The following is a 24,869-nucleotide window of genomic DNA, read 5'->3' on the forward strand; positions in this document are numbered from 1 at the left end:
CTTATTTCTGTGCTTGTTCGGGCAGGGTGGGAAGCCCAGTGTAGTGTTTCAGTGAAATTGTCACTGTATTAAAATAGAAAGCTTTCTTCTGTTTTGCATATTGGGCATCATTCAGCATTGCCCATTAAGTACATGCAGCTGTTGTGTAGCACTTGCAGGCACACAGTTCCCAGTTGGCCATTATTTAGCTGTCTATTGAAAATGTAGGTGACTATTTTTTTTTTTTTGGTGCACCTTTATTTTCATGCGGATTTCTACCACACGTACATAAAATCTGGCCATTTCTTTTGCAACCACATAAGAATGAGGAGTAGTTCTTAACCTCAGCCATGTGTTTGAAGTGGATGCTTCCACTGTAAATAATTCTGTTGCCAGGAAGATCAATTATATACAGCAATATTTTGCCTTATCCATGTTAAAACAGAAGGAAAATGAAGAGCCTTAAATTTCACCTGCTCGTGTAATGAAAGATTTGGTAGAAGTTCCATTATCTTCTAGTTTTGACTGAGGTTCCCTGTCCTGGGGAAGCTTGCAGTGCAGATTGCATCACTAGTGATGGGCTCCTGGCCCTTCTCAGTTGGCTAGGGTCAGAGAAAATTGAACCGTTTACAATGCACATTGTGAATGCCTGCCTTGAAATCAGCAAGCTCCTGAAAACTTTTAAATGTTCTGTTATCTGGACTGGCTTCAAAACCCAGCACCACGCTGCAGTAAGCCATGCCAGCTCCAGCCCAGGCTTTAACCTTTGCTTTCTGTAGAAGGTTGTTTGGAAGGGGGTTGCCAGCCAAACTCAACACCTGTCATCCTCTAATTTTTGGATTGCCATCATTCAGGCTTCAGGATGACTTTTGGAAGGGAAACAGATTATTTACTGTGGTCAGCACTCTCCTCAGGGTGGTGGAAGGAAGCCAGATGTCCATCCTGATATCGCTAGTCAGCCAGCAGCTGCCAATACTCTAAGTCAAGAGGCTTTTGGGGAGTGAGGATGTTGGTGTTTGCACCAAAGACGTCCTTTCCCAGAAGCCCTGCTTAAAAAGTTGTTTCCTCAGGAAGAACTTTGAGCCTCCAGGCTTCCCTTGGCATCATATTCATATGTTGGACACTTCACTGGAAGGAATTCAGAGCTCCTTAAAAGCTGTGGCTAAGCTGAATGTGGGCTGTTCCCTCAATAGCCCCTCCTTGATGGCCACTGATGGTGACAGCTTGGAGGTATCTCGTTCTTGAGGTATCATGCTTATAAATGTCCTGGACACAGTCAGAGAAGAGATTCTAAATAAATCTGATCTGCTCTTATAGTATTTTAGGGAGATTCTTCCAGTTCCTTTCAGTTCTTCCAGTGTCTTTCAATTAATTATTTCAATTGTTCCAGTGTCTTTCAATTCATTCTTTATTGTTTTTTTTTTTTTTTAATTTTATAATTTTGTTTTGTTTTTGTCTTATCATTGGATGATTTCTATATACATGCAGTATTAACAAAATGAAACTGTCATATATTGCTGTTTTCAGAGTTTTAATCTTCTAAGAAAAGATAATATTGAGTTGCAATTGGTCTGCTTGGCTGTATGATTAAAGAGATTATGAAATTAATTGAATCTCTTTCTGAAAATAGATTTGCGGTCAATATAGAAAACATGAGAACACAAATTGTGTTCAGTTAGAGCAGTTTAAATCCAGACTAAGTCTTTTGATCTCTGCAAGTTTAGCTGAGATGTTCAGCTTCCCACAAATTTTTACCCAACTGTTGTGGCAGAATTTCTTCCCTTTCATTGCTATTTTACTGTTGGTACTTTATCAGGTATACAGTTAGCTCATATTTACCTTATGTGAAAAAATGAGACCCAGTTTGCAATCAAATTAAACCTGATTAGTTAGCTACTGTTCTGCTTAAGCAAAAGTATGTGAATAAAAATGAAAAATTGACACATAAAATATGTAGATCAGTATAAAAGTATTAAAATAGCACCTGGTAGGTATTGACAAATAAATACAGCATCACTGAGCCTAATATTTCTTTAAAATGGTGTGATAAAAGTTGTATAACACAGCTATTAGAGATTTCTGATTGCATGTGAGTTCTGGTTCTCTGCTCCAAAGTCATTTACAGTAGCCTCGGGTTAAATACTGTATTTCGGATCTGTGTCCCCATTTTCTGATTATGCTGGCATTTTGAGTAACTAATTAGTAAACTAGCGATTTGAATATCGCAAAATAGATTTTGAAGTACACCATGCTAATTTGAAGTCTGGAATAACTGTGGAAGCTCATAGCGGTGCTCCAGATCTGCATCAGAGTGATGAACACAAGGGTTGTGCTGTAATATTCCTGCTGTGTGTCCACTGCCAGAGTTGCAAAAGAAATATCTTAAATTGACGTTATTCTTGGGGAAAAACAAAATCAAACAATCTCGATTTTGAGAGCGTTGGGAGTTTCTGAGCCACTGATATGACTTTTTCTTCCATCAAGTCGTATCAGTGGGTTGATATGATAAAACATGGAGAATGCATTTACGTGTTGAGGTTAACTGTGGACAAATCAAAAATGCATCATTTCTGTGTTGGCAGAATTGAGTTTGGTTGCTGAGACAAATATAGCAGTCTTCCCAGCTCTAGAATCCTGTGGAAGATTAAAAGAATTCATGTTAATTTGCACAAAAACATTTCACATAAATACTGGGGGAAAATATATCTGTTAGGGCATGTCACCCAGGGACACTATAGGAATCTCTGTCCTGGGAGGGTTTAAGAATGCTTTGGACACATTTTTGTCGTAGGTTGTAGAGATAAAAGATCACTATTTCAGTGCTGGGTGGGGATTAGAAGATGTCTTTGGGTTTCTTCCAGACCAACAATTATACCTTTTTATGTGTAGTTTTGATGGATCTTTCTGATTTCTTTGCAGTTACACATGTTGACTCTGAGATTACAGAGTCACTGTAAAAGCTTTTGGAACATCCCTTCAGATGGTACAAAATACCTGCATCTATACAAAGTAAAGTAAACACACATAACCACTGCTTATACAACATACGTGTAGCGAGTGGAGCTCTTTGTCACAGCACATCTACATTTGTCTCATTATTCCCCTGAAAACCCTCTTCTTTCTCTGAGGGTCTCCATGATTTTTCTGTTTAAAAAACATATTTCAAAGGAGAGATCCAAGCTTAGTATTTTTAAAGTGCTGCAATCACAAAGTGATTAAAGCAACAGAAAGAAGAACAGCCAAAATTGAAAGCTGCTGTAGAAATATTGTTATTGAATAATTCCATCAATTTGACCTGTAAAGTAAATTTCTGTATCTTTTTCCTTGTTGCATTGATTCTTCTGTGGTTCAGCCTTGCTTATCAAAATTCAGGGGCCAGTGGAAAACCTACAGGCTGTTTAAGTAGTTATCCTCTTTGTCTCACTGATCTTTGGCCTGAGTAAAGACTGTGTGCCAGGAAAAAAGAAAAAAGAAAAAAAAAAAAAAAAGAGAGAGAGAAAAATTTATTCTGTCCAAATTAGAGCTAGTGAAAGCTACATGAAACGGATGAAAATTCTGCTGAGAAATGTGAGCCTTACTAGAGGTCTGACCTATCCAGTGTTGTATAAATGTAGCAAAATCAAAAGAAAGTCAGAAATAATGACAGAAGTCAGCTCATATGTTCATAATTTGCACACATCAGGCTTTCTAATGGGGAAAAAAAATAGGAATGCAATAAAGTGTGTAGAAAAATCCTGCAACTCCAGCTCCTAACATGAGCTGGAAACAGCCAGGGGTGGGAGCAGGTCTGTGAGCAGAAGGGCAGAGGAGGCAATGACCCGTGAATGCAAAGGGTGAGCTCCTGCCAAGGGCAGGCAGGGGCTGAGGAGTGCCCCTGCAGAGCTGAACTCAGCAGCTTCCTCCGGCAGAACAGGCAGGAGGTTAAATCTTTGCATGTGAGAAGCAACCTCCAGCACTGCTATCTGTGTTCAACGTTACATGAGGGACAACAACTGAGATGCTCAAGTTCTGGTTCTGGGAAAACAGGATGGGTTTAAGATGTGTGTCAGGATGCCAGCTCTACACCAGGCAGACCTCAGTCACCTTTTGTACATGAGGATATGGGTATTACAGGTCAAAATACAGTATATTTTTCAGATTGGAGTGAATAAGCTCCACATTGACACCTACCAGCATGTGGAGAAAGCCATACCTGGATTTTTGCTCTGGATCAGGAGAACCAAAGAACAAGGGCAGATCTTTAAAGAGTCAGATTGGCATGCCAGCAGTTGCTGGAAGATAAAGCATCCAGGGGTTATATCACCCTCAACACTCTATTAGTTTATGTCACTATAAGTAACTACCATATGGCCTCGCTCCCACACCAGCTGTTTTCCAGCCTTCAGTGGATACAGGTCTACAGGGCAAACTGTGCCAGAGAGTAACCATAATTGGAAAAGTGGAGGAAATAGCATATCTTAAATATCCTCTTAAAACTTAGATGGGTAAGTAGCAGAATGCAGGTGGCCAGCTTTGGCTGCTGTGTGCCAGGCTGGGGACAGCAGCTGCCTGCAGACACCCTGCAGCTCTTGGTGCAGAACCATCAGACCTTTCAGCCAGCTTGTGCTACCATCTTGGCTACTGATTGCATGCCAGATAATTCTGCTTAGATTCCTTCATTTTTTGGGGGGAAAATGACTGAAAATTTATGTCCTATTTCCCAGTCATAAGGAGTTTTAAGACCATGAAGTTCTTGCCCATCAATCTATGCCAGAAAATTTTAGTTTACGGTTTAGAGTCACATCAAACAGCACAGCAATGCAAAATGCTAAGAGCTCAATATGTTAATTCATTTATAATTATTTAAAATGCTGCTTATTAAGAAAGTCCTCGGTTGTGGATTTTGAAAGAGTCTTTCTTTTAAATGTTTTTTTTTTTAGATTTTAATGAGTGTGGAAGCACTCTGTAGTTCTAAAACTACATCAAGCGCTCAGTGTTTTTATTCATAACATTATTTGTGAAGTAGCCAGGACTCCTTGATGGTTGTGCCATGAAAGATTGCCATATGAATATAAGCTACACTACAGAAATATCTCCTGTTTTGTTTTGTTGTTTGTTTTTTTTTTTTTTTTTTCCCCTGGTATTGATTACACAACAAAGGTCAACCACTGCAGTCTGTTGGGCAGAGTTTTTAAATTCCACCCTATTAAAAGAAAATTATTTCCCTTGATTTATGTAGGGAACAAATGTGTCAGAAAAGTGGATGTAAAATTCACACATTACAGTCTCATCTAGTATGTATAACACTCTGATGTACATTTTAGATTCCTTTAGATCCTTGTCCTTTAAATAAGGAAAATTATATGATTACGCAGAAGTTGATACCTCTAAACACTGTACATGTTCCTTAAACTTCTCAGAGTTTTACTCCAAGACTTTGCTTGTTTTTTTGGTGTTTTTTTTTTTTTTTTTTTTTTTTATTGTTTCTACTGAATTTCATAGCATTATATTTTTGAATATAGATAATTAAGCTTTAAATCTGTGTTGTTTGGGCTTGGCATCAGAAAAACATACCTTCCTGCTGATACCTTCTAGTAGTTATATTCCAGTCTAAGAAGTATTAACAATTCTCAAAAATGCAGAGTAAAAGGTTTACATCATATTTCAGGTCTAGATGTTCTCTGCATAATAATTTTAAAATGAAGTAGTAACAGATAATTTTTTTTCATTTTCTCAATAGTACAATCATTTAAAAAGAAGCATTACTAGTTTATTTCTCACTGTGATTTACAAAGGTCTTGCCTAGAACATCTGTAAATTTCTCATGCATCACATTTTCTTATGCATCTGTAATTCCTTTCCAGGCTGAATCTTTTACTGTTTTTTTTCCTAACTATATATCTTTTTTGTTGTTGTTGTTTGTTTGTTTATGCTTGAGGTATTATTTTTATGCTGGTTTTAAAACATTTGAGGGGTTTTTGTTTGTTTGTTTTTTCAAATCTGTGTGGTAACACGAGCAACAAAGACTGAAGGAAAGAGGCACTGTCTCAGAAAGAAAGAGTTAATACAGAAGGGAGGTGAACATGTGTTGGCAAAAAGAAGTAAGTCCAGAGCCGTCTTCAAAACTTCATTATAGATCAGAGAAACAAGCAAGATTGCATTAGCTGAAAGAAAAACCCTTATATAGCAGGGTTTAATCTCCTTGGAAATGTTGCAGAGTTTATTTGAAAAATAAACCTAACAATACTCTATTAAATTTATAGAGGAAATGGAAAGCAGAAACTCAGAGGCCTGTAATTGCCACCTACAAATATAATCATTAGAGTGAGTAAGAAGTAATGAAGGAGGAAATCAGATGCAACTCACCTTCTTAGCCCTTCTCAGGAAGGTGGAAGTCATATTGCCACCGTGTGGTGAGACTACCAAAAGCTAAGAGCAGCTATCCGAGCAGTCTAGAGTGTTGTAAACAGTCACAAATCTGCATGATTTGCTGGAAAAATAAAGTATGCAAATAGCATCCTGATTAGAAAGGAGAAGCAATGCGAGATGAAATCACATTTTGCTTTTGATTAATGTATGCCTTTGGGTTTTTTTGGTGTTTTTTCTTTTTTTTTTAACTTGAATTTTAATTCAAAACTCTAACTGTTGCATAAAAAAATCAGTGGAAAAGTGTGCAGAGAAAAGAATTTTTAAAAATATTCTCTTTTTAAATGAGGTAATTTATAAGCCTTTATGAGTACAAAAATCCATTGTTATGTTGCATCTCTCCTTGAAAATGTCTCCAAAGCCCCTGCATGCATTTTGATTTTTCTCAAGTTTTTATAATAATGCTGGGATACTTCCCAGTGTTATCACATTTATAAATATGAACCTTTCTGTCTCACAAAGAACTTTTTAGAACATGTTGTATACAATAATATATATATATATGTGTGTGTGTGTGTGTGTGTGTGTGTGTGTGTGTATTAAATGGGAAGTCTTCCAGTTTTCCTTAAAGCAGGATTTGGGATTCATAAAAGTGTGTCAGCTTGTTCCTTCCCCCTGCCCAACTTTAGATCATAATTCCTCCTGGCACGACAGCTGATTGCAGTAGAAATTATTAGGATTCAAGGGCATGATTTCACAGCCTGAGTCGGATGAGCTTTGCACAATCCCCGCTTGGATCAGATTAGTGCTGGCCCCTGAGCTGACACACAGCTGAGGAGAGCCAGGGAGCCTCTCAAGCATCATCCTCCTGGAGCAGGGGCTGCCAGCCACCTCACTCTCTTTCCATCCACAGATGTCTGTCCCCAAAGGTGCAAAGGTGCTCCATGGCAGGACTCATTTCTTATATTTCAGTGACACATGATGCTTTCTCTCATCTCCAATGTGTTTAACATCACTTGCATGTGGTTGTGCAGGTTTCAGCGTAGCCAAGTTCTTAAGCTTCATTTTAACCAGCAGCTGCCTTTGTAAGAACAGCTCTTTTAGCACCCTCATGCTTATAGCTAAAATACAAGAATAGTATGAAATGACCATCGTGGTTAATGTTCAGCTGTATCTCTTGGTACGTGTCTAATTACGATCTTCGCAAAAATAATTATTCTCTCCTGATCATAATGCCTTTTACAATCATCAATTAATAAAACCTCCCATTATGTCCTGGTAGAACAGGAGTTATCATCTTTTTAGACACAGGCAAACTGAGTCACAATTATTGACCTGGTTTTAGATGAGCCGAGAGAAATTAGGACACAAAACTGAGGTGAGAGTATCACCTTGGCCCCCTAGATGCCAAAGAAAAGGCACAGCATAACACAGAAACCCAGATCTGGCTGTTTTCTGCATGGTCCTGGGCCATACACCAGCCCAGACTCCTAGCAGGTTGTGTGGCAGGACATGAAGGATGCCCAGATGGGAGAGAGATGTGTCTGTGTGGGTCACCATGCAGAAAGACTGCACTGGTCTAAGTGACTTCAACAAGGACAGGAGCCTTTTCAACCCATAGGGCACCCTACAAGCAGGAGGGAAAATGCCTGGTGTTCAAGCTGCCCCAGTTCTGCTGCACTGTTATTTCTGTTTTGCACAGTGGAAGGGCTGAGAGGCTCTCACCTGACTTGCAAATCCCCCAAAAAATAGGAGCAAATCACTTCAGGCCTTCCCTTTCTACTGATATGACTCACAAGCATTTGCCTCCTACATTAGTTTTGCTTTTCCTCAAAGTTGAGTCATTGTCTTGTATTTGATTTAACAACAATAGAAAAAAAAATAAAAAAGAAAAAAAATATTTGTTGCTACTGCATCAGGCTAGATCAAAAGCAATTTTTTACAGGAGGCTTTCAAGATAGGCAGATTAAAGATTTGGGAAAATCGTAAGAAACAGAATGGAAGAAAAACAGCTCCTAAAAGCAAAACATTATGCTTTCATGCTATTGTGCTTTTAAAATTGAAGGCAACAGCCTGAAAACAGACAATGAAATAAATCCTACTCGATGGGAATTATCTGGAGATCGTTGTATTTATTGCATTTGTTTTGATTTTCCAGTCTCTGCCTTAGACTTTGCGCACAGAGATGACTTAAAAGATTCAATACATCCTCAGTGTAAAAATTAAAGTTTGCTTGATTATTGAACTGACCTGTACTACCCTGGAGAATGCTACGTATTATTCTGGAGTATCACAAGCAGGCTTGAGACCTTGAGAACAGGACAGGAGGGAAAAGCTGTGTCCTGAATTGCTTCAGGTGCTCTAACCAAGGCTGTGCTGCCTCGCGGAGGCACAGCACAAAGCTGCAGCAGGGTTTTACTGCAGGCTTTTCAGGTGTCTATAAATCCCCATGATTTAGTGCTTCTTGCCCAGATTGTATTATGAATGATGACACGTTGGAGGAATTATTTTTCAGCCAAATGTAGGTATGTTAGAATCCTTTCCTGTTTCTCTGCTCTTTTATTTACTACTTGGCATCTGGAGCAACTGTGGAGGTCTCTTCAGCTATTGAGGAGGTTAAAAAAACAGGTGGGATGGGAGGTTCAGGAGGCTCAAGGAGATGATGGAGTTATTGTCAAGAGGGCAATGCTCTGGGGAATTTCCCTGGGAATTTATATAGGTCTGGCAGTGAGGCTGCGGCTCTGGCTCATGGGCACCACTGATAAGCACCAGACCTGGAGCAACTGTGGGAGGTGTTGGCATCCTTCTGCTTGCAATTCTTGATTGGCAAAGCGCCGAGACAAACAAGAGGTTTACTTCTGCCCAGTCATAGACTCATGGACTCATGGTTCTTTTAAAAGTTCTTTTCTTGGGAGTGCTGAACTCAGCTAAAACATTGTGGCCTTTGAGTATGTATGGGATGACTCTTGCTTAAGAGACTACCTCCGAATTTTAGCCACCTGATTTTGACCTTGTTGATTTGAACTGCATGCTTGCCTGGCAAATAGTGAACCAGGGAGGTCTGGCATGTGTCAGAATTACTTTTCAGTTTCAGTGGTTTTGTGAGCTCTAAAATTATGCAAGAAAGAATAATAATCCTGAAAAGGAGAAAAAACAACTTTTATGGGGTTGTTCTGGCTCCCTTAGCAGAGAGCCTGTGGTGCCAGATGAGAGGTGGGAGTCGCAAGACAGAAAGGCAGACATAATAACAACTTTCTTCTAGTGTGAGCTGCCATTTGGAAGTGTTGTAGTACAGGATCTACTCATTACAGAGGCCCGAGATTCTCTTTAATGAGGAGATCATGCAGCACAACACTCCAGAATGGCACCTCAGCTTGAAGGGAAGACACAGGAAGAGTGAAGAGTGGGAGGGATGGAGGTAAACATGCCTCCAGACTCCAACTTAGTGAATGCCCCTGAGTCTGCTGGGCAGCTAGGCAAAAGGGGGGAGGTGGTAAGCAACAAATTGTTAGTGGGGACTCAAGGAGTGCCACCAGGTTGTATTTCAACACGGAGTCTTCAAAAGGGCTGCTGCAGATCCCAGCTGGGCCCCAGCCCTGGCCCAGCTCCTTTCCCTGGCAGAGGACAGTGACAATGTGATTAATGATGCTGCTCAGAGCCCAAGTGCTACCCCTAAGGGGGTAAAAGAGCCAGCCAGCCAGCCAACCAACCAACCAGCCAACCAACAAACTAACCTTTCTATTTCTGTCCCAAAACTGATGAATGAGCTATTTGCTTAGGCAGTATAGAAATTGCAAACACAACTTCACCAAGTGTTTGGTAGTAAACAGCAGATCACAAAGTGTTCAACATTGGTTCCAGCCAAGAGTAACATCTGTGGGGCATCCAGAGATTGTTCCTGACCACCTCAGTACTTTCTTTGATCTGGACTTCTCCTCTAGAAGAAAATATGCACTTGAAAGCACAACAGAGGTATGATTTGGAGGAGAAACTAGCCCTCTGCCTACAACACAGCATCTTAAACAAGGAGATCAAGAGTCACTTCTGTTCAACTTCATTTTAAGTTTGTAGTTCACTTAGTGGAATCAGTGTGCTCTTTGCTGACCACTTGAAAAGGGAAAGAAAGTATAAAGGAGTTGTTTGGCTGCACAGTTTTCCTGAGTAAATGTCTATTTTTGGTTTGAAGTGGAAAATAATAAATCATGTAGTGCTTTCACAGGTATAAAGGAAGTGGACTTTGCTCCTTTGAACACATAAATACTTGGTGGAAAAGCATAGCACTTTTACATTTCTTCCTATTACAATGAAAACCAAGAAATGGATCATTAGTATATATTACTGGATACATTATTTATACCACCTATGGACTTAGAATTGCTCTAAGCCAGTTCTCTGAGTACACAAGGCAGAGGGAGATAATTTACAGGCAATTAGTCAACAAGATGGTTGTGTTCATGGCAGTATATCATGGCTCTTTTGCCAGTTAGGGAATGTAGATGTGCAAACAAGAAACAAAACTTCCTCTTAACATTTGTCAATGAAATGCTTTTCAAACTGAAAAATAATAAAGATCCTTCCCATGGAGTAACCATGCTTCACGTATGTTCATACACTGGTGGAGTCCTGCTGAGCCTGATGAAGATGGGACCTCACCACCGATGTGCCCAAAACATAACTGAAATTTATGGCCACTGACTGGAGCACATGGAGGGAAGGACAGAGAAAGATAACTTTGAAGATGCCTGAAGAGTACATCAATCACAGCACCCTTCTGTGATTGATGTTCCCCAAAGTTGGTCTCTGCCCACACGGGAACAGGGCAGGATACTCACCTTGGGGTACCCTGTAGCTCAGAGCCATCAGGGGGAAAGGGATGTTCAGCCAGCCCCAAGCTGATCTGTCTTCCAGGGAAAAGTTATTGTGAGAAGACGAAAGACATCCAAGGAAGCCTCGGAAAGAAGAGGACAGTATATATGAAAATTGCCATCTGTGAGGGTAACCCACATCCAACTATGCCAGGAATAACATGATTTAGAAAATAACTGATTTGGGGGATAGAAGAACAAGGAGTACAGTTCGGCAGTTTTGGTCCTACTCATCAAGGGCAATTGTATTTTACTTGTAGTTTCTTCGCAATTGGATAACGTTCACCATTCAAACATTTTTGAGGCATTTCAAGGTGGATATTTTATAGGCTGGCAGTGAGAAAGTACCTGATAAGCTGTTACCTTCCTGAGGACCCTGAGGACTTCCTATGGCCTTGCTGAGCATGGTGCTAATCAAACACCCCATGAAAACAGTCCCATCCACGAGTACATGCAGGGAGTAATGAGATACCAGTCAGCCATGATCTCAACACAGCAGCACTGCTAACACTGTGGATGACACAGGAAAAAAATACACCAGCAAAGGTGCTGCTATAATGAGGCTTTTCTATGTGGGAATTGTCTTTGATACTAAACAGCAAGTGTTTAAAGGTAAAGGAGGCTACAAAGGGCCTTTGAAATGAAGATTACTCTACACTAGATATAATGAGCTGTTAGGTAGATAAAAATGGAGCCGTCTACCCTGCCAATAAATGCAACAGATAAAGAGGGAAAAGGGAATGGGTTTCTTGTTGTGGGTTTTTGGTTTTTGTTTTTCCAAAGCCACCCTTAATCAGCAAAAAACAGCAGACAAAATTATCTTTGGTAGATGGGGATTTGTGGGGTATGGGCTGCATTTATTATCTGGTAGGTTATAAGCTTTATTATAATTTCTGGTATTTGCCTGATACATTCAAAGGAACAATATGAGCTGGATCTAATGCATGTCATTTATAACTCTGTGCATGTCATTTATATGGTAATGGGGGAGTTTCCCCTCATCCCAAGTGATTTCTTCAAAATTCTACATGCTGGCTCTCACTGTACTTAGCTTACTCCAGTGTAAATTAAAATGCACATTCATGATCTTTGAACAAAGCGGGCAAGGATAATTAGTAATTTGATACTGTTCTGTACAAAGCAGTTCAAAGTAATACTTATAATTTGCAGCTAATTAATCATTTTTCCTTAAAATTCTTAATTGCCTTTCTATGATATTCATTTTTAATAACTTTTTTTTTCCTATCGGTTTTAGATCCAATTATGCAGGCAATTTCTTTTTGTTGTTGCTGTTCTTATACATGACACTGTCTGTGTTTATATGTATATTTCTCTATGCATTTTGATCTGTTTTTCTCAGAAATTTTACATGCTAGTTTATGGATGGGCTTAGTCACCTGAAAATAAAAAAGTTAAAATGATGATTTCATTGTGTAACTATGAGAAGCAAGATACAACAGGGAATGGAAAAATTCAAATCAATACAACAAAATAAAAAATATCTAAACCTCTGGAATTCCATTGCTAGTATAAATAGTTAACCTCATCTGGTATTTAATTCACTATCCAATTAAAATTCTCATTAGGAGACTCTAATTTTTGTATCTTTAAAGGAAACCAGCAGTCATTAGAGACACAAACTTTGGACTTTCTAAGGAAATTAATTTTTTCATAAATTTAAAAATAAAAATGCTGCTGAATAGTGAAACCTATGTTGGCATAGTACCTATAAGGGAAAATGTGGCAAAGCTCCTTTAAAAACATCATGAATGTGTTAAACCTTACACATAAAAAAAAATCAACTGGATTTTGATTCTTTATCTCCATTGGAAAATTGGAAAAAGGTCATTCAGCCCTTGTCACTGACAGTCCAGCCCAGCAATGAGAGGAGCTGGAGATCTCTGCCCATTGGGCTGTCCCCTATGCTGGAGTTAATAATGGAGTCCTATTTATTTTTTGACTAACTTCTACAAAACTATCTCAAAAGCTTGCTGCAGACTTTGTTCAGCTATGCAGCCGTGGTGACTGCACAAAATGGGTGGTTCTTGGTCCACAGAGCTCCTACTCGAAGCTGTGATTTATCAGCCTTTGAAAGCTTTCATAACCTTTGTGCTTGGCAGATGTGAAGGTAAACACAATAACTTTCTTTCCACCTCTTCTACCTCATTAGAAGAGAAAGTGTTTCCCTAACCTGTCTTTCATTGTCGAGGCATGTGCTCACTGTCTTAATATAAAAAGCTGCCAAGTGGTCATTGCAGGAACGTGCTTTGCTGCAGACTGATTTACGTTCTACCAGAATTTCCCTATCGGGCATTCTGCATACAGAGGACATTGGGTTTTATTTACTATTGACTTACTGAAGTAAGTTTTGGGGCTGAAGATGTTGATGAGGGTGACACAGGCCCAGTGCTCTTTCCCTGGGCTGTACCTGGAGCAGGGTACCATGCCCCTTTCCCTCTTATAGTAGAGCAGCTGGGGACATCACCTGTCCCCAAAGCAGCTATGACTACTTTCTGGGTATTAGTTGGGCTTAATCTTAGGTCTGCTACTCCCTGGAGAGAAAAGGACTAATTCTGAGAAGTCCGAGGAAGGGAACCATGCAAGCTTTTGTTGATAGGGTTACAATAGCTACATGGTAGTCTGCAGCTCAGAAAAAATGGAAAAATAAATAAATAAATAAATTTTTCCTTATAATAGAGATAAAATAGGTTTCAGTGGGTTAACATTATCATGCAGATATATTTGTCTTTTCCATTTGCTTACCTTAATCAATAGTAGAGGTCGCCTAAGACTTTCATGTAAGAGGAAGAAAACATACATGTATAGCAAGAGCATGGAATGATTTTGTTAATGTTTTTTCCTTACTTAGAAGGGGTTAATGCTGTTTCTTACAATGCCTATACCTCCTATTTTCTTTTACTTTTCCTTCAGCATTTTTACTGCTTGTTACATGCACGACACTATCATGCAACAGTGCATCTAAATGATTTCTAATTTTCACAGCATCATGAGAGGCTTGTTGGTGGGACTGGGATGTGCCCAAGAAAGAGACCTTGGAGATAAGGATTTTATGGGCCTGGAGAGCTCATGCTGTCAGGATTCCCTGCATATGTAGATTAGGTTCAGCCATAAACCAACCAATATTGACCCTCATAGAGCCTGCATAACCACAGATAGTTTCACTGATTTTAGAACTATTCATCTTTTCTGGACTCCCTACTACATTATTATTGGACATGACTACACATGCTGTTGTTACCAAGGAAGAATAAAAGTAAGCATTTTGTCCTTATATAATTGTGTATCAATTATTTTATATGATTTCATGACTTGTTTTGATACAATTTATGCATAGCAACTGGAAAGGGTTTATTTGCTTCTGGTTCTCACTCTTGAAGAGTATTTTTTAGTGTTTTCTGCTTGCACATACAAATACCACAACTCATAAACATAGTCAAACCACACTGATCCATCAGGTTTATAATGTTATTATATGCCATTGCCTTCATTAATAATAAATGTTTCTGTTATTTAATAAGAGTATGGTGTTTTGCTTTTTTTTGTTTTATTTTCTGAAATAATGCTATAAGCTAATTCTGCTTCTGTTTTTATCCTGCACTCATTTTGATTATTCCTGGGTAATTCTATTGATCTCAGTAGTTCCTCTAATTATACAGCACTGTAAAATCGGATTCATCCTCTAAGTCATTATTCAGCTAAATCTCCCAGTTAGCCAGACCCTGAATCACTGCTCAGGTTGAAACCTCTGGGGATTTTTGCCATAGTAGGGCAATATAAATTCTGAGTGGGTTGTTAGTGTCTGTAGCAGTTTACACTGGGTAAGAAGTTTGGAGCTAAACTAAGTTCAGTTAATGTGCTACAGTTCCCATTTTATAATGTAGATCCTTATTTTGTAGTATTAACAGGTTTATTAGCCCTCACGTAGGTGACTAGTAGAGTGAATAAATCATGCAAGTAATTCACGTGAAAGACAGCTTGCACAGGTACTGAAAGAAGTCCATAGGGTTGAGGAATCAAGTTTTTTAATAGCAATGTCAGGCTGTTCAGTCTTCTTATCTCTCCTATTTCTTTATGAAACATTAAAAGAGATTGCTTTGGGGCACTTGTGTTCTTGAACTATTGCAATCCTCTAATGAATTTTTGATAGTCAAATTCAGAGGGTTTTGTGATCACTAACTTTCTTGATATGTCCGTAGCTATTGAAATTGATCCCTTGTGTCAAAGTTGGCTGTCCATCTTCTTGCTGTCATAAAACCCACAGATTAGCTGGGAAGAATCTGTAACTTTTAATTTAAAGGAAAGGTGCAGTGGAAGCTGCTTGAGCAGGTTTGAATAGAGTAATATTCAGCATATAATGAAAGCCTTGATTTGTCTCACTGCATTGCACAGATAAGCAAATTGTATTTTCAGCCATAGCAACCTGTTAAGTGGCAGGGAGAAAAAAAAAAAAAAAAGAAAAAGAAAAAAGAAAAAAAAAAAGGACTTGACTATAAGGAGCCCGACTACATCCAGTCAATTGGGCAACAAGAATTCTGTCTTGTTGAGGTCCTTACCACTGAGGACGTAAGAAGAGACCTTGCAACAATCACTTACCCACAGCAATGAGTGCAGTGCAAATTACTCAAGACTTTTGCCAGCTAAAGTTACTATAGATTTAGTGCCTCCAGCACTAACAGGCTTTCATGGAGAGCTGACAACAGGCTGTGGGTCTATGCTTATGGCAGGTAGTGGAAAAATACATTATTATGCATTAGTGACATACTGCAGTCTGCCACTGCGGACGTGTTTTCTAGATGCATTTGCTCTTTGGAGTGAGTGTTAGAAATAGGAATATCTGCCTATGTGATCTCTAAGTAATATTTCTACTTTCATAATTCCATCCCCATTTTCATTATCTCTGGGCATCCTGACAGATTACAGACTTGCCTGTTTGGATGAAAAGTCTGCATGCTGGTCTAACCAGAATGGTTCAAAAAGGTTTTGCTGTGGCTGTGACTGACTCATACCAGGGAAGGAGGAAACCTGCTAATTGTTAAGAGCTATTGTAAGCATTAACTTTGGATCCTTTTGAAAGCAAACAGCAAAGGATTGCTAATGATGGTGGACAGGAGAGAAAAACCCAGAAGCATAAAGAAGGAAAAGTTATGAAAACAAAAGTGGGATGTGGAGACAACTCAGTGTTGTTCTACTTTGGTGTACATCTCCCTTTATGTCTTGCAGTGTTTGCTGCAAAACTGGCTCCAAAATATTAATGTGACCTAAAGATGGTATGGCAGTGTGTATGGAGTGTGGTCACCTTGCCTGCCTAGAGGGTCTGGAGTGGGGAGCAGACCTCCCAAGGCACTTGTGTGCATCTATTTTTTTATATTTTTTTGGTGGTTTCGTTTTAATTATTTTTCATTAAATCTATTTCTATGAATGAGGGGAACTTTAAACATTCACAATTTCTTAGTTATTACAGCCTGACCATCTTCATGCACTCTGCTGAATGCAAAGAGCTGCAGAGAAGTACCCGAGGAGAGAATCAAGCCTGTAATAGCTGCTGTCAGTGTTCTGAAGTCCCCAAGCTCTTAGCAGCAAAGAAGGTCTGGCAACTACTTATCAATAACCTTGTAAACATCACCTCAGTGCCCTGACTCACACAGGAACTACAGGATCCTTTGGTGAAAGGAACACAACAAATTAGAGGAATCAATGGACCAGGAAAAACAACAAAACATTAAACCAGCAGTTTTGATGTGGTTGAGATGCCCTCCTGAAGTGGCCACAGTCCTTCTCCTTGTCCTAAAACCTGTCCTCAAGGAAACCATGGTGGGCACTGCAGATATTTGGGACTGTGGAAAAGGAGCCTGGATTTGAGTGGTCAAAAATTGGGCAACATCTGAGCACACGGAGGCAGAAAGCATAGGATGAGCCCTCATCCCCTGCAGGTGGAGATGAGCTGCTCCTTCTTCCCAAGGGCACAGCTGAAGGCTCTGCATGTCCTCTGGCATCCTTCCTGCTTACTCAGACTAGGAAGGATGACGCTGCACACCTTGTTCACAGCACTGTGAGTCCCTGAGACCAGACAACAGCCCAAGTCAGGGTGCTGCATAACTGATTAGTAAGATGGTTGATTTGAGGGCTAGGATGGCAAACAAACCCCTGCTCTGCCTGTTCCTCCTCAACCAGGAGGAGACCAGGGGAAAAGATAGCATCTCACCAGAGTGTTCTGCAAGGAACACAGGGCTGCAAGGCTGCACGAGCAGAAAACAACATGTGTTCAAGCAATTAAGCTGCATGACTAAGGGGAAATTAATGACACTTGCAGCCCACACCTTCCCCGTGCTTGAGGAGATGCAAATCTCCTGGCTGGGCTCCTTCCCCCAAGATGGGGGGCTCCATGTTCCCGCAGCTGCTGAAGAGATGGGAGCACCTCGACTGTATGATGCTGCTGCCATCGGGTGGTGGCTTTTTGGGATCAAGGATTTTATGTTAAAGTGTGTCCTTTAAAGCATGTCCTCAAATACCACAGGGGAAAGTAATAGTTTATCTTTACATAAGCCCATTGCCTGTCATAGCAGAGGAGGATGTGTGTTTTGAGAAGGAATAAGGGGTCAATGGGATGAACACAGCATTCAGTTTTCCTTAAGGATCTCTTTGATGATGGCACAAACAGCTTGAGAACATTTCTTGCCTGCATACAGGAATCATGGGGTTGGGTTGAGACTGGATTTTGGAGTGTTCTCTCAGCTCCTTTTTTTTTGTTGTATTTTCTTTGTTGTTTTTTTTTTGTTTGTTTGTTTGATTTGTAACCTTCACCTGTTTCCAAAAGGGCATAGAGCTGTTTAGTGATCCTGAAAAATGACTTTTTTTTTTTTTATCTGACTCAATTAGAAAACTCTAAAACAGTATTAATACCACTGAAATCAATAGTGCTGCAGGGCTATTGCTGACATCAGCATAAAATATCGTCAACACAGGAAAATGTAGATTGGATATAAAACAGTAATCTAACAAAAATAATACAAAAAAAAAAAAAGTAATATAAAACAGATTTTTATTCTATTTGAATACACATAACTACTTTTACACCCATTTTATATGCATTAAAGTGACTTAATGGCAGTCATTGTGGAGCTGCACTACAGCAACTGAGAGAAAATTTGGCTTACATATGTGCAGAAGATGGTGTTCTTCTGAAGCCACCCCTGAAAAACAAGTCAGGGAAGGCCAATGTGAACAATGTGCTTTCCCTAACCATGTAAAAATACCTGCTTTTAAACTAGACAATAGTAATCAATTTGGATGTGTGGTTGGTGGTTTGAGATGATCTAGTGATTGATTTTAAAACAAGTGGCAGCTGTCAAATAAGCATCTGTATTTATGTGATGTTTCTCTGACAACCCTTGGGGTTTTGCTATCTCAGAACTCTTTGTTTCCTCCGTTCCTACACCCCCTTTTGGTTCTCTGATCTCTCTTCCTCTTATCTTCTTTTGATGCTTCCTACTGATAAATTCTTTTGAGTTTTCTTTCCTAATGTAAGCCTTGGCCTTTGTACTAGGCTTTAATTTCATTTTGCTTAAGATTCCTTTTTATTAACAGTTTTAATAAAATAGTAAAATGCCTTCAGCACACCAAATCCTAAATGATCTGAGCATCATCTACTATACATTGCACAAACAAAACCACTGTTTCTGCTTCCTGGAATCACTGTGCTTTGCCACATCAGCAATAAATAACATATAAATTAGAAGTTCCCTCTGACAGACTAAATCTTATATAGTTCTTTATGTAAAAGTACTCTGAAATTAATGGGTCTATTAACAGCCCGCTAGATGTACTTAAATGTGTGTGTGTCTGTGTGTACATCTACTCAGAGGAGAATCAAACTGTATTCTGTCTTTGTTGTCTTCTGTGGGCACAACATTTAGAATATTGTTTTGATTTCCTACAGAAGAAAAAAGTTCAATGTCTGGAGCAAGAAAATAATTTTAATTGTATGAAAGAAATTGATTTATTTAATAAGTAAATCCTTCTAAGTGTCTCTACACACTATACCCTTTTTTGACCTTTAGAGATGCAGAAAGCCTCTATTTTCTAGATGCAGTTAAGAAAAGCCTTTCTGCTCAGTCTCCAAGGATGCCTCCTCAATAACTGAAGTTACTTTTCTGAAGTTAATGATACTGCAATTGTAACACAAGGGGCTTTGCCAAAGGTGGACACACCATTCAGATTACAAAGTTCACTTGTTTGTCTGCAGCACTGATCTATGGGAAAGCCATTTTTCTCTTTGAAGAGAAAAGGTTAGTTTCTTTCTATTCACTATAATATTTTTCCCTGGCCATTCTTATTGGAAGACGATAGCAGCCAAAGACTGAAAAGGCCTTAGGACCAGTCCTACACTGACTTGCTCCCTCCTGTAGAAAAGCTTTCTGTGGCACTGTTTGTGGGGATGTACATGCACATTTACTGCCACACTTCCCAGGGGAGCTGGATGTGTGGACCTGTACGTATGGGCACATCCAGAAGATGTCTGTGGAGTGACATGCTTAGGTGAGGTCCTGCCTTACACAAAGCAGAAGCATCTGGACAGCCAAAGAAAAGTGTTTGATCAAAGTGGTGTCTTCAGCTGGTTTTGTCTTGCATGGAAATTGGACTGTTGATGCTTGTATAGTCTCAGTGGCTGAATTATACGGCTAATAAACTCAATCTCTGTTGAGTATGAGAACAGAAAAACAAACAAACAAACAAAACACTTTAGAATGATTCCTTTTTTTTTTTTTTCTCTGTTTTTATTTGGAAGTGACAGAAAGGAGTTGCAACAGCAACTGTCAGAGGACTAAGCTAGCCAATCATTCTTGTCTCCTTGTGCAAGTCTCTGTTTCATTTAACTCACAGTTGGAAATTGCAAGTCATTCATAATGACTTTGTAAGTTGGAAGAAAAGTCTAAGCAGCCAATGGATTTCCCATTCAGCTCCTGGTGGAGGCTTCAGGTTTTCACTGACAGCAAGCCAGAACTTGGTCACCTTCAGCAGAATCACAAGTATGACTCAGGACTGGCAGAGGCTGTGGAAATAGATTTTTAGAAACTTGTGAAGAAATGTGTTTCTCACCCTCCATGGCCATAATGCTTCTTTGCACTTATTAACAAGATGGAGCTCAGCTGGTTGAGAACTCTGCATAAGCCTGGGAAGCAGATTTATCACAGGAAAAATGTAGAGATAGCTCAATAGCAGATTAGGTTATATAACATTAAAACCACCTGCACAGATTTCCAGATGTCTTTCACAAAACAGGTTTTACCCAGAATCTTCTGGTTGCTACTGAGGTTGCAGAAGATAAAGCCCTGATGCTCTTGTCTCCTCTTCTTTAAGAAATTGGTTGCCTAAAGTAACTACAAGTCTCCAATTTCATTGCTCTTGCGAGTACCGCTGGCATAAATTCAATCTTGAAAGAAGCAGACAGACACTTCCTTTCCTTTTACATGCATGCTGGGTTAGTTTTGGCTGAGACACCTGCTAGAAATATCCATCCAACTGCTCATCTGCTATGCAGTCCATCCAAGGCTTGCCCATAAGGTACCATTGCTAAGTGCTACATCTGAACCCAATTTCATCACGTCTTGTTACTTGCCAGCCAAGAAGCACAGCAAGGGACTGCTGCTCCCTGTTTCCTGGTGATGAGCAGAGAAGCATCTAGTAGGAAATGTGTTCCTCTGAGGAGATGGCATTCCTGACATGGGCAGCCCGACCCACTCTGGATGCTCTTCAGGTCTCCACACCAAAGACTAGCAGCTACGTAATGCAATCTTTAATCCATTTCTATCAAGATTACTCTCTTCACATCTCTGCTGTTGCCTCCATTTTTTATTATTTTTTTTTCATCCTTCTTATGCAATGATATTAGAGTCTTGAAAAGGGATATATACCCACCTCCAGCCCAGGACTTTAAATGCTCCTCCTGAGGTCTGTTATCTCATGAAACCCTTTGTTTCACACAGTTTTGAAATGGTCATTCTGTTCAGTCTTATTCAGCTAGAATAGCTGAATAAGTTAATATAAGTTATTAATAAGTTAATAGTTAAAATACACATCCTGTAATGCTCTGTAAGCATAAGCTATTGATGGGATCCCATGTGAAGGCCATTTCTAAAGCAGTTTTGATTTTTACCTGAACCAGTATGTCAGTACATGCATTGCTAGGAGAAAACAAAGGATTGACCTCAGCAGTGTGACTTTATATACAAGGCTTGCCCACTTGGACTGCCACCTTCCTCAGCCACAGCCAGAAATGCCCCACGTCAAGCTGTCTCATGACTTTGTGTTTCACTGGATGACCACCTGGACAATATGTGTCTCCCACCAAGGATTCACGACTTCTAACCAAGGTCATTGTGCTGTTTCAGAATGGTTCAATGTTGAATGGGGTAACATAGAATAAGTATTGACTGTGTTTGAACCTGGACAGACAAAGAGCTGGAAAAAAAGGAGCACAGAGCCACCGGCAGCTGATTGAGGAATCTCCACACCTCACATCCTTCCTACATCATGTAGCACCTAGCAACTGAAAGCTGTAAAGAAGAGAGCAAGAGTTGTGTTCAATATATCCTCTTAGCTAGGAGCTTGTAAGGAGTACATGGAGAGGGACGTTTAATGAGAACCGTGTTTCTTACAGATGTGAAGTGGGATCTGAAGTGACATAGAAAGACCCTGGGGTCTTTCTGATTTTCTGATTGTGCGGTAAATACAAGCACAAAGAATAAAGTGTCCCCAAAAATAAATTGTCTGCAAATTATGTTCTGCTTTCAGCTGAAACTTTCTGACACAATTGTATTTCAGAAGAATGCTCGCTGGTTTGCTAAAGCTAACTGATCTCTCTAATAATGGCAAGGTCCTGGCTTTCTTTCAAAGCAAAGGTTCACACTATTAAATCTCATTAACAGAGGACTACAAAACCTGTGCTAAAACCTTTCTTGGCATGTGACCTTCAGCAGAACTGCTTCATTAAGCCTGAGATCCCGGAGAAAATGTTTGCTGAATAAAGTCATTCTTAATTAATGTTAAAATGTCAAGAATTCATCTGCCACCCATTTTTACCTTTTCCGTTATACTTTTAATTATGACCTTAATAAGGTAGCAACATAAAAGTCAAGAACAGCATATTTTAAATGTATACACAACAGGCAGGACAATGCAGCAAAAGAAATATAACAGAGATGTACTTTCCCATGTGGTATTTGCAACTTCCTAGACATTTTCCTAAACCCTCAAGATGTTGCCATTAAGTACTGATTAATTAATTAATTAATTGTAGAAAGCCTAAATTTTGATGATTTTCCCTTGCACCTTTCCTAATGTTACCTTGAATGCTATCTCAAGCCCAGTGTAAATCTGAAGTAACAAAGATTGCCCCATTTGATCTATGACAAATCTCATTGTGTATCTATTCTCCAAGGAGATTCATCCAAGATTTTATATCAAAAATAAAATAAAATAAAATAAAATAAAATAAAATAAAATAAATAAAATAAAATAAAATAAAATAAAATAAAATAAAATAAAATAAAATAAAATAAAATAAAATAAAAATCTTTGGTGAATTTCTACTCTTCAGCCCAGGTGGGCATTTTGGTTGGACCAAGAGGTCATTAGAGAGTGGTGTGCAAACACGGTGGGTCCAAACTCTGAAAATCCACATTCATTTCTCCAATGACCAGTGATGATAACAAAAGTTGGAGCTGCCCAGACCTGTACAGTTGGACGTCAGTGGTGAAAGCTCAGAAACACTCTGTAGCCTCTTTAATTCTTATTTTCACATTAAAGTAACAGCACCTGTCTTCCTGCCCATCAATCTGTACAGCATATGCAAACCCTTCTGCTCTGGTTTAAATAGGAATGACTCATATGATATTAAGCCTCTTAATGAAAATGGATTACATTATTGCCTTTTGCAAAATAGGAGGTTTAAAAAAGCCAAGTTAGTGTCTTCCAAATGTCAGTAACTGGAGACACTTTGGACAAAGAGTGAATTTTATAGCTTTTCTGAATATCTATAAGCTGGTCATCTTTGCAATGAAGCATATTAAACGATAAGAGAAAGTATTAGAAATTAAAAGTCCTTTGAATTTATACTAAATGTGAATTAGTTTCTGCCAGACTTCAAAATTGTTTCTTATGATTGTAAACTTGTTTTCCACTTATATACTTGAACTCTGACATGCTTGTATTGTCATCTTTCCAAGTACTTTGTCAACAACAACCACACCTCTGACCCTGGCTACTTATGGAATATTGCTTTGCAAAAATGACTTTTAAAATGAAATAGGGATAAAATTCAAGATGGCAACCAGGCCACAGACTCTAAGGAAAAGGGTTACAAAGTTCCAACATTGCATAATTTACAGGAAATTGGTATTTTTGTTTATTTCCAACTGGCAACAGAGATTAGGAAGATTCAAATTTCATCTGAACCACTTGTACCTATAAAGGTTGTATAAAGGCTGGTTGAATCCACTGATAGTGTCTAGTATGACTGTAAAGTATTTATGGAGGAGAATTAAACCTCAGCCACTGCAGTATTTCCATGGGGTATAACAGCCCCAAGGGAGCCTTGCTTTTGTTGTTATCAGGCAGGTAGGAACCCAAAACCTGTATGTTCTTATACCCAAGCACAGGACACATAGTAGGAACAGGCGGGCCCTTTGTTCTTTCATTAATAATTTGATGTTTTTTTGAGCAATATAATTATGCTTAGTAACCTATATATTCAGAGTAATTGTTATCAGTTTTGTTCATTTGTGCATATGGCATAATTTAATAAACATTTTAATTGATATTCCTGTGGCATCTTCCCTGTGCTGTGATTAGACTGGGATTTTCATATCTACATTATTTTCATTTATTGCTAACTAGTTATTTACATCTAATAGTCTTTTCTTTTCCTCTCTCTCTCTGTCTGTTTTTTTATTTTTATTTTTATTTTTTTTTTATTAGAGGAGATCTTGAAGACACATATTGCTCATTGGTGGTCTCCTGATGGCACCAGGTTAGCATATGCAACAATTAATGCCTCCAGAGTCCCCACCATGGAGATCCCAGTATACACTGGCAGCCTTTACCCTACTGTTAAAATGTATCATTATCCAAAGGTAAGGGAAAAATACAGATAACAGTCCTGCTGTTCTAGTTTGGAAAATAAATAAATAAATAAATAAATAAATAAATAAATAAATATTTTTTTCCTTGGTAGGCTCAGACAGGAGACTGTATAATAGTACATATTCATAAGCAATGAAAATAAACAGATCTAAAAAAAGATCAGCCATTCATCAGTAAATGGTCTTCATTGTTCTTTAGCTGTATTTGTAGAACTGCCGTTTTCTGATTCAAGCATTAGTCATTCCAAATGTAATTAAAATATTTTTTTTTTTCAGTTCTTGCTTTGTACCTGAACAAAAGCAATTGTGCTTCCATGCTAGATAGGAGTTAACAATGTCTAAGAGTTTGCAAGCAAGCCTTACTACACTTAGGTTCATGCCTTATATGTAGGTTTTTTTGGAAAGTAACTGTGACCCAACAGGTCATGTCCTTTCCTACAATACACAATGAATCCATATTTTACTGTGTTTACCATTATCTTGTTAGACAACCTTTTTAACAAACACATAAAAAAAAAAA

At 38.9% G+C, this 24,869-nt stretch overlaps 1 protein-coding gene across 6 annotated transcripts in view; it reads left to right on the forward strand.

Annotated features, from left to right (window-relative positions):
• DPP6 (dipeptidyl peptidase like 6) overlaps positions 1-24,869 on the forward strand; it is a 551,222-nt gene that overhangs the window by 472,765 nt on the left and 53,588 nt on the right. For all 6 annotated transcript variants that reach the window (XM_032181652.1, XM_032181655.1, XM_032181650.1 and 3 more), the window contains exon 9: positions 24,186-24,340. In XM_032181652.1, the coding sequence (XP_032037543.1) occupies positions 24,186-24,340 (155 nt within the window). The remainder of the gene's footprint in view (positions 1-24,185; positions 24,341-24,869) is intronic.

This window comes from Aythya fuligula, chromosome 2 (assembly GCF_009819795.1).
Source record: "Aythya fuligula isolate bAytFul2 chromosome 2, bAytFul2.pri, whole genome shotgun sequence".
Classification (NCBI taxonomy): Eukaryota; Metazoa; Chordata; class Aves; order Anseriformes; family Anatidae; genus Aythya; species Aythya fuligula.